The 18,872-nt window shown below is 42.1% G+C and overlaps 1 protein-coding gene across 1 annotated transcript in view; it reads left to right on the top strand.

Moving 5' to 3' along the window:
- The window catches only part of KIF24 (kinesin family member 24), a 2,255,161-nt gene that overhangs the window by 1,269,168 nt on the left and 967,121 nt on the right, over window positions 1–18,872 (top strand). The window contains exon 7 of the mRNA XM_044087249.1: window positions 11,577–11,698. Coding sequence (XP_043943184.1) covers window positions 11,577–11,698 — 122 coding nt within the window. The remainder of the gene's footprint in view (window positions 1–11,576; window positions 11,699–18,872) is intronic.

Genomic DNA, 18,872 nt, shown 5'->3' on the forward strand with positions numbered 1-18,872 from the left:
TTTAGCTATTATCAAACGGACTCTTATTCCCGGATTTGACACTATTACTGGATTGGACTTTTTACTGGACTGGACTGTCTTTTTCATTTGTTAATATGTCTGAAAAGATGAAATCTGGTTTTAAACGTTGTCAGTGTGGCCAAAAAATGTCGGTCACAGACAACCACAGTTCCTGTGTCTACTGTCTTGGCCCTCTCCACTTACAAGAGGACTGCTCTATTTGTCACTCTTTTAGTGGGAGGGTCATGACAGATAGGCGCAGGAAACTGATGGATAGAGGATTGCTGAAACCCTCTTTCCAGGAGGCTTTGGATGCTTCAGACCAGGCATCCAAGTCTTGCGGTCGGGCGGCGCGAGCCAAAGTCATCGGCTCCGCTCTTCGAAGTCTAGTTAGATCACCGTTCCACAGACTTCGGGCCGAGTGTTCAACTGTTGGCAGTTCGAGCCTCGAGTCTTGGAACCGGTGACGGAGCTCCTCCACCGACTCTGTTGAGGTCGGCTCCGTCTTCGATCCCTTCACTCGCTCTGCTAGAGCCGTTTCCGACACCGACGTGGACCGTGTGGTGCAGAAACTTATGGAGCATACGGCCCTGTCCAAACTTATTTCGGTCTCCTCTCAGTTGATGTCGAGACTTGAAGGCCTGCCACTATCTCCATCTGTTCCTCCTCCGAGACCTGTTCAGTCTTCGGAGCCGGAAGAAGCTGACCTGATGATTGTGGAGCCCTCGGTGCCAGAACCGTTTTTCTCGGTCGGCACCGTTTACGACTCCATCCGATCCGTACCGGAGTCTCGGCCAAGATCTGTCCTTGGTTCCGGGACCGAGTCGGACCGATGTTTCGTTCCGACTCTCCTCTCGGGCCTCGCACGGATCGATTCGGTTCCGCCTCGGGTCGGTGCCTTCGCTCCTGTTTCGGGATTCTTCCCATTTCTTCGAACCGGAGATACCTCAAGGACCCGGGGCCTTCGACCTCATGAGGAAGGTGTTGTCTACCCAGACAACCACATCAGCAGGTACAGCTTCTCCTCCCAAAGGACCATTATCCTCCTCTGCACCCACGCACCAGTGTCTCAGCCACCCCTGGAGGGTGCCCCTCTTCCTCGGAGGCTTCTTCGGATGCTCCCCAGAAGTTCCTAGGAAAAGACTGTGTAAGAGGAGACACTTGGATTCTCCACAAGAATCCTTGACATCTGATACTGACTTAGATGAGTCAGAAGGGTCCCCTAAGTCACCTTCAGAGGATGTCTCTTTTCTGACATCTTGAGATCCTTAAACAGAGAGGTGACTGGCAAGCCCTCCCCTTCTGAGGATGAGTCAGTTTTGCTGAAGGCATTTGGTGCCCGTCCTTCCTCCTCCTGGGTCCTCCACTTTGATGAGTTAATGGAATTAATTGCTCACTCCTGACATGGTGGAACCTGTCCCTAGGAAGCCAAATAAGTACATCACGGCACCACAGGACAAAGCTTACCTTACCAAAGGAGTTCCAGTAGACGCCATGGTGGTGGCAGCGAAAGGAGATGTCGGAGTCTTCCTCATCTGTCCATCCGCCTAACAAAGATTCTAGGACCATGGACAGATACGGGGAAGCGGGAATTTTCAGTTCAGCTGCTTTCTATGCTTCGGCTTCCTGAACTATTTGACCCATTTTACACGCTTACAGAGGGATCTAGTCAAAGAGTTGGGAGATACCCTCCAGGGTGCTACAGATGCTGTCTCAGAGAAAGTTACAGATCTCAACACCCTTTGTGAACTCGTCCATGAGGCTGATATCCTATGCAGCCGGAGGATCGGTAGGGCAGCAGCTTCAGCGATTGCTCTTCGTAGGCAATCCTGGATGTGCTTATGAAGCCTTCAAGTCTTCCTTTACTAACGCCCCATTTGATGGAGCCACACTTTTGGGCCAAAAGTAAAGGAGACCCTTACCGGGTGTGAACAGGACGGAAAGACTCTGTCTGCTGTCGGAGTCCGTTTTCCACCCTTCCAGACCGCATCCCAAAGGGCAACGCGTGGGAAAATGTGGTTTCAAAACCCCAAGGATCTTTCCAAACACACAGGGTGATGCCCCTCTAGAGGCAGAGGGGGCAGAGGTGGAAGACGCCGCCTGGCGGCAGAGGGGTCCAAACCAAGGTGACAGGGATAACCTCCTGGCAAACCTTTTCAGCACTCCTGAGAGGAGGCCCGACTGTCCTGCTCTGGAGGCAGTCAGGGGTCGCTAGCTTTATACCCTCAGGCCTGGCAAAACCTTTCTTCGGACAATTGGGTAAAAGCATTATTACCAGAGGTTACAAGATCCCATTTCTATCCACCCCATTCCAAAGAGAAAACTCCCAGATGTACCACCCCATCTAGACCCAGCAGCTACAGAAATTTCAAAGCTGCTAGAAAAAGAGTCATCCAACCAGTCCCAGCGGACCAAATAGGATTCGAACTTACTCAAGGTTCTTTTAGTTCCAAAGAAAACAGGGGACTGGAGGCCAATTCTGGACCTAAGTCATCTCAACACCTTTGTCAAGAAGGAAAAGTTCCGAATGGTCACGCTTCAATCGATCCTGCCATTCTTACGGAAGGACGACTGGATGTGCTCAATAGATCTGAAGGACGCATACTACCACATCAAAATGGCCAGGGCGTCCAGAGATCACTTGCGCTTCCGGCTGGGAGCCAGTCACTATCAGTTTCGAGCCCTGCCCTTTGGCCTGACCAAATGCATGGCAGTGGTAGCGTCTCATCTGAGGCGCCTAGGATTCCAAGTGTTTCCGTATCTGGACGACTGGCTCCTGTCTGCCACCACCAGGCGTCAACTGATACAAGCCAGGGATTACTCCCTACAACTTTGTACACACCTTGGCATTTCAGTAAATTTCGAAAAATCTTTGCTGCAGCCATCACAGCATATCTTATTTATAGGGTTCTAAAACTTCCGACAGAAAGAATAGTAGCACTTCAATTCAACATTTCCTTCTGCTGTCCAGAAAATCCCCAGCAAAATTGTTCTGAAAGTTTTGGGTCTCATGGCAGCTTCTCTCATAGCAATACCATTGGGAAGACTGCACATGAGAGTGCTACAATGGCTTCTATTTGCACAATGGTCATTCCAACAACTTCCACTGACTCACGAAATTTTGATAACGAAACATGCAAATCACACCTAATGTGGTGGTTACAGACTTGCAACCTATCCAGACCATTTGTGCTACCCACACCCAGCTGCGATAACAACCGGACGGGACTCCTGATAGGGTGGGGGCATCTTTCAGGACAGACAGTCCAAGGCTAATGGACCAATCTGGAGTACAATCTGCACATCAATGTTCTGGAGTTGAGGGCAGTGTTTTCACTTTGCTCCCTTCTTCCTCCAGGGACCATTGCAGTTCAGACAGACAACATGTCCGTAGTCTGGTACATAAACAAGCAAGGGGAACCAGGTCTTACCAACTATGCAGAGAGGCCATGAGAATTTGGCAATGGGCAGAGTCCAGGTCATCCAACGCCATAGCCGCAGGCTGAGCAGGGCAATACTATTGCCTCACAGTGGTCCCTCAAACAGTCAGTTAAAGATTTTTATCTGTTTATGCTCCAATGAACGCCAAATGCAGGAGCTACTTTGCCCTATTACCCTCCAGGGAAGTTATGCTTTTCCTCCATTTCCCTGATTGCAAAGTTTCTACAGAAAGCAAACAACCTTCAGAGGACTATAATTCTCATTGCTCCGTCTGGGCCTCGTCAAATTTGGTTTTCCCTCTTGCATCAGATGCTGGACCCAGATCCAGATCTACTGACTCAGAGTTCCTCACCCATCCCTGAATCTCTCCATCTAGCAGCTTGGCTGCTCCGCCTCCAGCCAGGTCAATTCCCTTACATCGGGCGGTTCAAGATATTTTGGTAGCTTCTCATAAAGTTTCCACTACAAAGACTTACACCAGTAAATGGAAACGCTTTGTCTTCTGTCACATCAGTTGGACCCTGTTACAGCTCCTGAATAAGGTTTTAGAATTTCTGACCGAATTATTTCAGGAAGGAGCTTCTGCTACCTTAAGAGTACAGTTGGCTGCCATTTCTAACTATCATGTAGAAGAAAGTGGTGCACCTATTATGGCTCACAGACTTTGTAAAGCCTTTTTAAAAGGTTCTTTTCATATCAGACCACCAGTCAGAAGCCCGACATCACCGTGGAATTTAAATTTATTGCTCTCTAAATTGATGTTACCACCCTTTGAACCAGCTTCAAGTTGCACTTTGAAATTTTTGTCATGGAAAACATTATTTCTAGTGGCTATTACATCTGCTAGATGGGTGTCTGAGCTGCAGGCCCTTTCGGTCAAACATCCTTATTTAATTTTTCATTCTGACAGAGTATCCCTACGCACTAATCCATCCTTTCTCCCCAAAGTTTGCTCTTCTAGTAATATTAATCAGTCCATTGAATTACCCACCTTCTTTAAGAACCACTCTAATAAATTGGAGTATATGTTGCACAAACTGGATGTCCATAGACAACTCAGATTTTATTTGGATAGAACAAAAGATCACAGGAAATCTGATCAACTATTTGTAGCTTTTGCTGACAGCAGAAAGGGTCTTGCTTTCTAAATGGCTAACTGACTGTATCACATATGTTTATGAGGCCTCTGATCAAACATTATCAGTAAAACCCAAAGGACATTCCACCAGATCAGTTTCTACATCTTTGGCTCAAGCTTACCACTAGACACTATTTCAGCGGCTGCTACTAGGGCTAATCCACATAGATTTATCTCACATTACAAAGTGGACAGGGTTTCTAGGATAGGGCAACCTTTGGTTCCACTGTGCTCAAGAACGTTCTCCTTGAGTTCCTCAGGATCATGGAGCTCCATGTGTAAGAACAAGCAGATTGAACACTCTCACATAAAGAAGTTATGTCCTTACCATAACGCTCCATGTGGAGTGTTCATCTCGCTTTGGTTATATTACCCCCCCCCTTCCCACCCTTCCTAGGAAACGGTGCCTGGTCTGGAGTATTCTCCTTCTGCTGTTGCAGTATTAGTGTTACTATCATACCCTTGGTATGTTTGTATATATGTACTTATGTATATAGTTTGGCATGTGTGCTGCTTGTTGTCTGGTTTGCTTGCAAACTAGATCTGAGGTAAAGGCAGAGGGGATTGTGGGTATTAGATGTTTCTGTCTCCATACTCCTTCAAAAAAGCTCCTAAAATCTCAGCAGTCTAAAAGAAAATGTCACAGTATGTCTCTTTTTTTTAATTAAAATAAAAGCTCATCTCTTATTCCTTTACATATAAAGGCACAACTATCTTGTCCCAAATCTTATACATTCTTTACTTGGATTCCTAGAAGATATTAATTCTTTTGTAACTCTTCTGACTTCTTTTTCTCCTTCCCGCCTTTCTTTGTATCCCTACTATCTCTGCAAATGACTTCACCTGTTTTTCTTTCCTTCTATTCAATTTCTCCATCACTTTAGCCCTAGAAACATATTTTCCCATCTCCAGCTTGCGCTCTTCTAATATATTTTCCAATATATCATGCAGCAACTTTCCCAACTGGAGGTTGTAATTATAATTTTTTACTTGCCTTTCAACCCTTCAAACAACTCTCTCTGGAAGATTTCTTCAGAATCTTTCACCTGGTCTCCTTTTCCTTCATCTTGAGTAGCTTTCTCTCCTTCTGAAAGTGAAAACATCACTACAGACTCAGCATTCACCTCAATCCCATTTTCCTCAGTCACCATCTTTGCTCACCATTCTCCCAGCCGCTAAAGCACTAGGAATGCAATCAACGCACCACACGTTACAGCCACATGCACATTATGTGTCGTATCAGAGTAGGGAAAGTTCCCCAGTGCCGTGGCCAAGTTTTCCCTGCTAGCATAAATACCACCTTGCGTCTCCCCTGAAGAGAGTCTACTAGCTTAGTAGAACTAACCTGGTCAACAAAGGATAGATAGATAGATAGATAGATAGATAGATAGATAGATAGATAGATAGATAGATAGAAAGATAAAATAAATCTGAAATGATAAAATAAATCTGAAATGTTAATTCCAAAATTAGTCTTGCTGCCTATGAAGGTTGTTAGGGTGGATTAAGAAGCTATATCAGTATTCAGATGTCTGGTTTATTAAGTAGAAGATATTTTAATTTTAGTGTTAGGATAATGTACTTTCTTCTACATAAGTGAATGTTCCTACAGTCTAGGATTATTTTGATATTCAGTTAATTAAGTCAGTTTTACAGTCAGGCTCTGTGGTGCACAGGATGAAGCCCTGACTGTGATTATGATGACCCCAAGTTCAAATGGCAGCTTGAATGCTCAAAGAGTTGGGCAGTGGAGGGAGGGGGGAATGTGTGGCTTCCAAACAGCTCAAGGAGAGGTAGATGATGGCTTCCAGTCAGTTAATTGATCCCATGCAAGCAAAACCTTGCATGATATCAGTGGTTGAGGGTTAGGAAATGTGGGTTTGGTGATCATAGTCCAGTCAGGGTGGCCCTCTTGGGGTCTGTGTGTATGGGGGGGTATGTACGCATGCACAGAAGGAGAGCATAAGAGCCCCTGCAGTGATGCAAGTGCTTATGTTAGCCATTAGAGGTGGGATTAGAGCCATAGTAAATTACCTCATTGTCAGGATGCTGGCAAGGTGATAAATCACCCCCATGACTACCTGAAAGATGCCCTCTTTAGTTAACTTATAGCCTCATTGGAAGATACCCAATGATGAGACAAATGTGCTACACTGATAGAGGCTTGATTGTAGGCATGGAGGGGAAAAAGCATATAGAAAAAAACTGAGTCACTTTTCAGTGAACCTCAAACTTTACAAATGTTCTGTAAGACAGACTTCAGCTTATCAATATTAAAACATACACTGTGGCTGTGTAACCTCATAGTTGTTCATATTTTACTAGAGACTAATGGGAGTGAAACTGTCTTAATGAAGGATATGGAAGGGAATTTGCTCCTGTATGAAACATTTTAGTAGATGTGAGCCCCTTCAGTGGAAAAGATTCGTAGCATCAGTGTTCCTTTGAAAACAACTCTTTTATCCATACTTATAGGCATTATTTTTTTATTTTATTTTATTTATTTTATTTTACATTATGTTTCTTATTTACTAAATAACGGCCTCTCGTTCTTGAATTAAGTGTATTTATTTATTTACTTTTGTTTACCAGGAAAGTCCTATAGAGCACAAAGACCCCTTTTCAGCAGTGGCCCAAGGAGAGTAGCTCCAGCACAGTAAAAGAAATAAATTAAATACGTAGAACAATTCCAACATCCTACGCATAGACATAAGCACAGTAATAATGCATAAACATGCCAGAAAGATTAAAAAATAATCTATATACATTGAACATAGAGTATGGTAACAATATAAAAAAATGTCAGGGTCTGTAGTGCACATTATGCATGACTGAACATTTTGTTTAACATGTAGCACAGAATGATTAACAAAAATCACAATATAGATCAAAAAAGAGAAACCAAAGTTTTCTAGAGAACCATGAAACTTTATGCGTTATCTACAGAATGATGCTATAGTTTCATCAGGACTGGAAAGTAATCCAAGGATGTCAGTACGGAAAAAGAGTGGATTGTATTACTCAGGCAAAAAGCAGGGATATGACCATGAGTCAAGAAGGAATTGCTTAATTTCCATCTTGAATTGACTGTTATCTAACAATCTGATAGGAAGAGGAATCCAAAATCTTTGTAATGTAGATGGAACAAAGTGTATGCCCAACATGTCAATTACTTATCCTTGGGAACCTGCCCTAATTTTGTCTCCTGTAATAAATTTTCATTAAAGGGGTTTTGAACTTTGTACCACCTAAGAAGGGGACTACCCCTGCATTATATTTGTATTTTGTACTAGAAAAACTGATAAAAATCTCCATTTGAACAAACCTTTTCAGCTTCCTTAAAGTAGCTATCTTTAAAGTATGGTCCTGTTATTGTCATTTACTGCCTATGGAAGAGATTTGTAACTGCAAACCCTGACATGTTCATAGGTAGGTACTAGGCTATCTGCCCAAAGGCATTTATAAGCCTAGTCGGAATGTGTTGGCTTTCGCCACCCCCTTAGATTAGTTCCCTGTGCCTCTGTCCAGCAGAGCCATTGAAGTGATCCCTGGGGTAAACCTTCTGTTTCCCATCCACTCGTCAAGATTTTTCTTGAAGAAGGTTAGCGAGGAGCTCTACCTAATGTAGATTGGAATCTTGTTCCAGAGTATGGGAAGTATCTGGGACAGGAATCTATCCCTCCTATTTATTGTTGTGGTGAGATTGAGATCCCTGGAGCGTGTGGCTCGAGGGGATATGGTTTTCTTTAGGTAGAGCATGTCCATCAATTCTGTGTTGGACATGGCCTTGTATGTCAGGCAGAGATCACCTCTGAGTAGGCGGTATGCAACCGAGTACAGCTGGAGTTTCTTCAGTCAAGCTGCATAGGGCATCTGCTTGAGGCCAGTGATCCTCTTGGTGAGGTACTTCTGTGATCTTTCCAGTTGTTGCAGGTGTCTTGGAATGTACATCCCAAATGGGGCATTGTACTCTATAATGGGTCTGATGAATGATGCGTAGAGGGGCCCAATGACCTCTTTCGATCTGGATGCAAACCCTTTTCTGATTAGGTGGGCCACATAGAAGGATTGTCTAACCGCTTTGGCAATGTGATTATCAAAGGAGAGGTTACTATCTACTTGAGTCCCCGATCCCTTATTACGTCTTCCGTATTTAGGGGGCTACCACCTATGTGATAGTTTGTGGGTACTTTGTTTTTTCCAAAGGGGATGACTATGCACTTTTTGGCATTTAGCGTGAGGCCATAGTTTTGACACCAGGTATCTGTCTCAGTGAGACTGTTTTGGAGGATGTCTGTGTCAGCCAGAGAGTCAATTATAGCCCCTAGTTTGCAGTCATCTGCGAACTTGGTCAGCCATAGTCCTCCTGTGTTTGCCTGTACCTCTGAGAAGTATATGCCGAACAGGAGGGATCCTATGGGGTTCCTTTTGAAATACTAAGGACCATATTTGTGGTTTTTTGAATAGCAAGGGTGTCTGTGCCTGAAAATGGGGAATATATACCAAGTCCTAAGTTTTGATATCTCATAATATTCCCCCCTACTCTGAGGTACAGCAATCAGTAACTTAATATATAAGCAGCAGAGCCCTGATATTAGGAGGTTGCAAATGGGCTCCTGACATCCTTTACCAAAAATGCTGTAATAACATTATATTGGGTTTTGGCGTTCACTTTATTTTCTGAAGTTGTGGGAGTTTCAGTTGCTGGTCTCACACTTCTGATAGGAGCCTCACACTACACAGCAATCCTTTTAAGGCATTTGGACATTGCTTTGAGCCAGAAAATCCAGTTACCATTCTTTTATCCTCAACCCTAAAGCCAGTGTGAGAATGTTTGTTGCATTTTACTTGGTGAACCTTGAGCTTGCATTTCCAGAATCAAAGATATTGAAGTCTGACCAATTGTTTGTCACTTTACAAATGAACTTGAGTTTTCTTGTAAGGATGCAAACTGTTTCTAGACAGCAGATGCCTTGCCATCTGCATTTGATTCTGATATGAGTAAGATGGTAAGCCAAACCAAGGACTGGTAATGAATGCACTCCAGTAGAGTAACAGCTGGCAACAGAGACATCAGCTGCCATTTTCACAAGGAACTACAAGATTAACTACAGTCCAGGGACTGCAAGACGTCTTGCTACAGCACCCACTTTAGTGATATTAGCTGCTACCTCCACCCACCTATTAAGTACACAGCTTGCTACTCTATTTATATTCATGTATTTACCATAAAGATGCACACTGGAGGGTATTTGGTGTTACAGTTTTTTGGGGGTATTAACTTTAATTGTAGATAATTTACTTTGCTTCTGCTTTTCCTGTGTAAGTTACCAACTCCATCTCCTTTATTCTTTTTGGTTTTAGTATGTTGTTAATTTTTCTTATCCTGATGCTTTATTGTTCGGGTGCTGAAATGATTGTAAAGACATGATAGGCTGTCACACTTCAAAAAGAGTGATTGGAATTGGCTTTTTAGGCTTTTGTGTAGTCTTTGCCAGTAGCATTGCTTCACTGTACTGATTTTGAAAATGCACATTAATGTTGTCTTGTGCTTATTTGTTTATATTTTCATTGTAGTCTTCAGAGAGAGGTAGTTTCTCTATAAGCCAGCATATGCAGACGTTGCTGGCATGGATTGAACTAATATACTCAGTTTTGATTTGGAATGCAGGGTTAAGGTCCATGTAGTACTTTTATTATAATTAGTTTATCTGATATTGTTATGAGGCCTTGGTTCTGAAAAAAAAATAAGCTCTGCTTTCCGCACTGTAGTTTGGGTGTACAATCAGGGCTGTATGGACAGTGAGTGATATTTTAGAAGGCCAGTGGACAATGCCACAGTGGAGCGGCATGCACTGCTAGTGATTTTGAACTGTTCGTTAACTATATGTGAGGATTTACCAGTAAGAGAAAAGTGATGCCATTTACCTCTTGTTATGATGAATAGTTCACACCGCTGTACTTTACGTAGGCATGTCTCATGACTGTATTATAATTGTCAGTATGCTTCTCAGATCATCAAACCAGACATTTGCCAGATAAAATATCTGCCCTACAGAGTCATTTGCAAAATAGTTCAGCCTCACCTTTTGGGGTACTGTAATACTGTAAGAACAGGGAAGATTATTAGTTATTTGGTGAAGAAAATATTTACTGTACAAAGGTATTTTTTGTGATTAAAGTATTTTGCTTGCTGGTTTTTAACTCCTTTTTGTTATATATTTCTACTTTCTAAAGCATTAAAGCAAGTAGGTATTTGCAGTGGAGTAAGACCAATCTTGTAGACTTTGAGAAATTTAGAAGAGATTGTCTGCTTTTGTTATCATAGGATCATAGGAGATTACTAGGTTATTGACCCAGAGGTCATTTTAAGCCTAGCCATTTCATCTCCATGTAATACCATAGAAATACTAGTCAATACCCAAGATTGCATTTAGTGATGACTGCCCATGTACAGGAGGGTTGTGGTGTCTATCTCCATTAAGAATTTACAGTGCCTCATCCACTCGTCCAGGTTCCTCTTGAACAGTGGCATAGAGGTGCTCTGTTTCACATGAATTGGTAGCCTGTTCCAAAGACACAGGAGTTTCTGGGAGATAGGTCTGTCCCTGCAGCATGTCCTATTTGAGTCACAGTTATATCCAGAGCAGTACTTTTTTTTTCAGAATTTTTCCTCACTTTTTTGCCATTCATTTTCTAAAGGAACATAACATTCGACAGGAAATGTGGCTGCATCTGCTAACTGTACATTTTGAATTTTAGCCTAAAAATATGGTATTCATGAAGTCTTTAGCATTCTATTCTTCCTTGTGTTTTACTTTGCAATGGTTCCCAGAAGTAGCAAGTTATATACTTTGCTGATACAAGTAGGAATGTATTGTTCAGCAAAAAAATGCATTGCTGAGGTTAGTATTTTGTTTTCTTGTATCTTGTTTAGTGAAATGTGATGAATTGTGTTTTAAGTAGAATTTTATAGTTCTCAAGTCTTATATTATAGGTGATACTAAGAGGCAGTAAAGAGCGAAGCACTGGAGCTTCAGGAGTGAACTCTGATTCTTCTCGTTCCCATGCTGTAATTCAGATTCAGATTAAAGATCTAGGTGGCAGAGGTCTTGGGAGGTAAGTGTTAGCAGAATATGTTTAGTTGGTATTATCTGTTTGTTTCAATTATTTTTTTTTAATCAGGCTGGTGTGCTTATTACAAGTGATCCTTTTCAGACATTCCCTGTGTTTTACAATTGATGCATATAAATAGTGATTATACATAAACTGAGCAGAAAAAAAGCTCAACATATGCACATCGAAGAATCATAAACAGCATTAACTTAATTAAGCTAATGCTGACTGTAGATAACAGTAATAACGGCATCAGAATATCCAGAGCATCCTTAAGAACAGTTATAGTCAATTATCATGATACAGCAAAGCAGAAATATTGAGCAACTTTAATGGAATACAAGATTAAGAAAATTGGCAACAGGCAACCCTGGCTGGTTTTTAAGTTTTTGCTTGAAGATATCTGCATTCAAAAGCTTTAAAGGTCTTCTCAGAGATTTGGAGAAATGCATAGAGTTGCCGTCAACCGTCTTGGTACTGTGAATTTTTAGTCATCTTCTTTAGCTTTGTAACAAGCAATATGTAACACTACCTGTTGACATCTGCATAAGTTTTAGTTTAAAGACATTCACATTCAATAGTTCTGAGTTCTTCTCAGAATTTTGGAGTCATGCATATCTGAAATCTGTGCCTCCCCTCCCCCCCGCTTCCATACACTTTTTAACATGTAGTTTGTCTGTCACTAAGATTCAGTCCCACTTTACCAATTTTATGTTTCACAACCTGTGTCTGCTATTATGATACCTATGTTGTAAGACTGCAGTTTGTGCCTATACTATATTTGCCATATTAGGGTGATGCTCCTTTCCCTATGGTTGTGTGAGTGTGGAGTTAGTATAATTAAGTACTCCACATGATGGGTGGAAGGGATTATTAGTGTTTTATGTTTAATTTTGGAGAAGTGTTGATAGATAAAAAAACAGGCAGTTTATGTTTGAAAGATTTTCCATCAGTTGTTTATGACTGACCTGTCACCTACATTTGGCTTGCGCACTGGATGCCATATCGCTTCTTGGTCTTTTGACTATGATCAAGTATAGTGTTGTGGAAGTATGTAATCTCCTAACCTTGGAAGTATGTAATTTCCTAACCTTTTGGATCTGGTAGATTTTTTTTTCTTTCAACCCCTCTGCCTGCCAACCTTCAGTTCCCCATGATCTATGTAGCCCATTAATTTCTCATGTGAGTGAGAGACAGCATCAGCCTATTCATCCAGTCATGATGCAGGAGCCAGCTGTGGGGGCCATCATCCAGGCAGACATCAGGGTCTACCCCTTACTCCCACGAACTCCTAACATCCACTCAGTAGCTTCCAAGGAATGCTAATGTTGCCAGTCTGTGGGGAGGAGTGTGCAAGCTTCCCTTATGATTGCCCCAAACTTTATGGCTACACTGCAGCAGCACATCCCTCTGGCCCAGAGTGCATAGTCTACATCACCCTGAGCTCCTAATGGGTGTCATCCAAGGAACCCCCCCCCCCCCCCAGGATGAGGAAACCATGTGCGCTCACTCCCATCCTCCCACCCTGATATCTCCAGTTTCCATGTTTGCTAATTGAGTAAGGTCATCTGGACAGCAGTTAGGGCTTTATCTCTCTGTGCTATAGGAGTGAGATCCAGACCTGGCTATATTTCTTATTACATTCTTTATGCAAGATGCAGACAAATTTCATGATATGTAGCTGTAGTCCAACTGCAACACCCCTCCTTTCCTGGATTGAAAACCAGCCATACTGCATGTCAAGGGCACAAGTGGTGAAATTGTTATATGGGTTTGTTTTACAACTTTGTAAATAAGATTAAAGTAACCTAGTATCAGTTGTATAAAACAGAAATGTCTTGCATTAGTCCTGCTAGTGGAGAATAATGTCCCATTGTCTTTGCTTACTTTGGGAATTAGTATTTTGTTGAAAAGAAAACGTATTGCTGATGGTCTGTGCAATTCACCATTTTGTTTTGTTAGAATCATTGAAGAAAGACCAGTATATCAAGTTCCTTCCAGATAATTAATAGACTGTCTGCAAAGGAAAGGGGAAACTCATTTGACAGAACAGTCAGATTTGAAAGAGCAATACTGAATCATGACTTGGTTTTCTTACATTTGATGGCCAGTGTATTGTTTCTGAACCAGGAGCATATATTATTCATATCCTTAAATCTGACACTTTGAAACGGTTGATCACCCACTCTTATTGACTGCAGGATGATCATTATACATGAGAGTTTGCAATAGAATACATGGCTGAATGAAAGCTTCAGCCTGTATTCTGAAGCTGCCATCCCACAAGGTCAGATATTCAGCATTGTGTCAGGACAAGAATAAAGTGACTGTAGTTGGGATCTGGAGTGATCATTTGTTTGTTTTTTTTTCTTGGTCTTGAAGTTGGCCCATATGTAGGCTTGTTAAGTTAACTTGAGCATTTCTTGGAGTTGGAGTGAATTACAGATTTCTTTTGGTGTAGTATCCACCAGTTTACCTCAGAGTTTTTCTGCAAGTGTTTTCTGATTTCCTTCTTGACCTTATTCATGAATCTCCCCAGACGGTTGTTTCTAGGCTACTGTCATGCTTAGATGACAAGACTGCAAACTTGCTGTGAAGCCTCTTAGCCTTTTAGAGGGATCTGTATCACAAACTCGAAAGATAAAAAGAGCAAACGCTCTTTTATCAAACACCAAAAACCGAAAGCACTAAATATCGAAGAAACAGAACAGCAATTTTTTTTCCAGGGAAAAAAAAAATCACTGGGCCATTTTGGGGACTTTGCCATATGCTCCACTGTGGTGCGATCTTGGAGTTGGTATATTTAAGGGGTTCCTATTAAATGACTGAAGACGAATTCTTTCGAATTCTTACTCGAACTTGAAAGCACGAAAAGGCAAAATACCGAAATGGCATATAAGCGAATTCTTTCCCTGGGAAAGAAATCACTTGGCCGCTTCCATTACTTTGTAATTTTCGTGACTGTAGTGCGATCTCGGAGTTGGTATATTTAAGTAGGGTTTTTTTTTTTTTTTCCCGTGGAAAAAAATATCGCTGTTCTAACCGTTCGAGATTGTAAGCTTTCGATTATTCCCAAGTCACCAAATCCTGATACTGAGTTGTCTTTATAGAAGGAACTTAAGGTGGCTAATTGGATGACTAGATCTCCTTGCTTCACCAACTGTTAGAGGTGGTTACTGCAAATGATCAGATTCACTCACTGTGGCATATAATATGGCTCTAAATGGTGTTGTGTATACTCTTGCCCTGGCTTGTGTGCATCCTACACCAGTTGTGTGGAAAGAACTAATGCTTGTTCTTTGTGTTAAAATTGTTGCATAGGCTGGGATTGAAGTTGAAGTATAAATAATGAAGGATGCACTGTCTTGAGGATAAGCTTAGGCTGGACCAGCAGCATGCTGTTCACCATATGAAAATGTCAGATGAGAAGGTATCTTTTGTATCCACTGAGATTTTCACTGCATCAAGTTGTCCATCTGCACTTTTCTGAGTTGTTGGAGGCTTGTGCAGGCTAGCCTTTCTTGCTCCTCATAAGGTTTTATCATCAGATTGTTGTGAAGAAGCTACATAATATTTTGAAGGTAAGCCTGTCAAAATAAGGCAGTCCTTCGCCTTGGATTCACCCAGTGGGAGTTTCAGTGGCTCATTTGTGTCTCTACTGGACGTTTTTGCTGGTCTAGTCTTAACTAAGAAGGTCATAAAGATAATTTCTTCTGAGCATCCTACTTCTGGTGGATTAACCCCTTACTTATGAAGCTGATATATCCTGTTGAGTTGCTTGGGCCAGGTTTTCATTAAGGGCTGATGTGTTGTTTCTGCCTTTTCTGAAGGAGGCAGTGATTAACCTTATCTTTAAAGCTAACACTTGACCCAGCCTTTCTAGAGAATTACCTCCTGGTCTTTGACCTCCTATTTATTAGAGAGATTATTTTATAAGTAATTTATATTTGAATGTATTATTTCATTACAAGGGATCAGCAGTCATATCTTATTCTGATTCTGTTTGATCTTTCATTATCTTTTAATCTGGGGACCATGAGATCATTCCTCATTGGTAAAAATATCATTCAATTTTCCAGGCACTGTATTTGAATGGTTTGCCTTCTGCCTCTTCATTTAATGCTACGTGGCGAAATCTGTGATTGATTCATCCACTTCTTTCTCATGGTTTTATGGGGTGCCTCAGGGTTCTATTCTTTCTTCCCTCTTGTTCACAGATCATATGCTACTACTCAGGGAGGTATGTACTGTCAGTCATGTGGTTATGATATTCATCTTTACCTTTCCTTTTTTCAGGATCCTATGCCTGATTGTACTGCTCTTGAAGACTGTCTGGGATGGAGTTGATTGAGATTTAATCACCTTAGGCTCGATCACACAAGTCACATCTGCCTTGCCCCCCCCCCCTTAATATCTTATGGGGCAACACAGGGGAGTTTCTTTTACTTGTGATATGGGCATGTTTTTTTTTTGTCTTCTACCCTTCTGCTGACATTCCCTATTAGCCCTTTCATTCCTCTCTCATACTTTTATTATCGGTGGGGGGGGGGGTCCCACTGACTCTTGCAGTGACTGTACCTTCCCTCTTCCAGTGGATTAAACCTTTGCTTATGATGAAAGATTTTTTAAACACGTTTCATAGGCAAAAGTACACCTATGTAAAAGTAATCAAATCATATTAGCAAGTTTATATTTACAAACGTTATACATTGCATATATTGTTATATATCCTATGATCTATGCAACATTATATAAATGATTCATTTCTTGCCTTCTCTTCAACCCATTCCTCCTCCAAAACATTTTTCTGCTCAAATTTTTCCCACAATTTTTATTTTTTTCTATGTAATTTACCCCTACCTTTTTCTAAATACCCCACTTCCTGTTCTTTTATCTCTGTTACAGTATTCACTACTTCAAGTATAGTTCATTTAGATTTTGTTTTCCATTTTTTATGATTACTTTTTTGTTAGCAGAATTAAACTTAACAAGGCTGTACTTTGTCAAGGTGATTCAGAGTTTATATCCCAGCTCAAAAAATCATTTTTAGTTACACTCATTTGCTCACTGAGTATTCCTGACAGAATACTCTGTAGGTGACTTTTAAAGTTTGCCAACTCATTATGTTCCCAAAACATATGTTATGTTGTCCCATCTTGCCTTCATTCTTGCTGGTTAGGTTCCGGAGCCGATCCTGTTGGTAATTAGATGTGAGTGATATTTATAATTAGATTCAATAATGATACCTAGATATTTAATATATGTGCCCTCCTAGTTTATTTTTATTTATTTAACATTTATTTACTGGGAAAGTCCGACTTGGAACAAAGACGAATTTCAGTGGAGACCCAGTGAGAAACACTCCATTGTATATCTTTGTAACTTGAGAGGAAACCGGAGTACCTGGAGAAAACCCACATAAATGCAGCGAGGACATGCAGGCTCGACTCGGATGATTTACTGTAGCTTGAGAGCTTTTACTGGCTCGAGGCTAACCCCTATCCCAACATGTCTACCGGTAGCTACCCAGATCTTGTTTGCCTCTTGCAGCGTCGAGATTGTGAATACTGACTCAGGCTAAGTACTTTGTGTTTTTTTCAATTTATCGTTCTTTTCTAAAAGCTTTTGTGGTTGTATTGACTTGTTAGAGTGTATACTATCCCATGTTAGTCTAATGACCCCTTTCTCTGTTTATTGCGGGTGTTTTTGGCCTTCGTTTTCTCCTCAGGCCTTGCTTTCCCCTTCGTGCTGGTTTAAATTAAAGAGTTCTTTTTTCCCCCATCCTTTCTGGGATAGCTGTTTAAGTTAGAGGCTCTCCCATCGGGGGAGTCACCGTTTAAGTTAGAGGCTCTCCCCCTCTTCTTCTTCCATTTTTGTTGTTTGGGCTACCTGTTACAGCCTGGTTGTAGTTAGTTGTTGTGTGCTGTTAGCTTATAGCTTGTGTTTTTTCCAGTACTGTGAAAAGTTCTTTTCGTCAAGTATTACCATGTCTAAAGAGTCAAAACCCTCTGGGTTTAAAAAATGTGACTCGTGTTGCCAGAAAATGTCCCTTATAGATGGGCACATCAGTTGTGTATATTGTATAGGGGCTGTTCACCTGCAGGACTCTTGCTCGGTCTGTCATGCTTTAAGTTCGAGAGTCCTGCAGGAGAGAAGAAATAAACTAATTTTGCGTGGCCATCTGAAGAAACTTCAAGATTCTTCGTCTCAGGGTCCTCAGCCAGCTAAAGTGTCCAAGAAACACACCAAGCCATCGGTTCGGAACAGACAAAAAACACTGAAAAACCTTTGGCTCTGTTGGCTCCCAGCACTGGCTCTGACAAAGCTAAGTCTCCGGTGGCTCCATCTGTGTCCTCTGAGCCAGTCCGGACCCATAAGAGATCAAGGTCTCTTCTTTAGAGCTGGTACACTCTGCTCCACAATCTCCTGTGCTACAACCTGGAGTGTGCAGTCACCAGTCCTCTTTGCATTCCTCTTGGTCCTCCAGGCTTTCAGATCACAACATGGAGAGAGTCACAGGCACTTGCTAAATTACTTTTGAGCCCAGCCCATAAGGAATTGGCTCCTTCGGCCCATACAGCTTCTTTACCGGTTCCTCCTCTGACTCTCTTGATCTCAGAGCCGGAGTGCATGGAGGTCGAGGTTGTGGAACCGTCAGCTCCAGTTTCTTCTTTATTGGTTCTGACAATCGTTCTGATCTCCTCGATGTCTCAGTCCATCAGAGGATCTGGACGCCGAAGCTCTCTCGCCACCTCCAAGGGGGGAAGTGGCATCGGACTCTTGTCTGACCCCACTTTCCCTCTCAGAGCTTCGATGCAGGTGAGCTTGGCTCCCACATAGGCCTTGGAGCCATTGCTACCAGTCCACAGGAGATCTCAGGACTCTTCGGAGCCTGCGGCTCCTTCAACTCGGGGTCGTGGTGCCTTCGAGGTGATAAGTGTGCTGTCTCCTGAGACTGCTCCACCCTTGGCTCCATTGGCTCCTTCTCCCTCGGTTCCTGTGCCTGCCCTTGACCCTCCTCCTGCCTCCAAGTGTAGAGAACCTGTGCCCCAGGATGCCCAACTGGGTGACCCCACCTCTTCGGAAACCTCTCCCGAACATTCAGAGGAGGTCCCTTGGAAGAAGAAATGTAAGAGGAAGCATCTGGACTCCCCTGAGTCTATCACTTCAGATACAG

The sequence above is a fragment of the Protopterus annectens genome, chromosome 1.part1 (assembly GCF_019279795.1).
Source record: "Protopterus annectens isolate FY-2018-M chromosome 1.part1, PAN1.0, whole genome shotgun sequence".
NCBI lineage: Eukaryota > Metazoa > Chordata > Ceratodontiformes > Protopteridae > Protopterus > Protopterus annectens.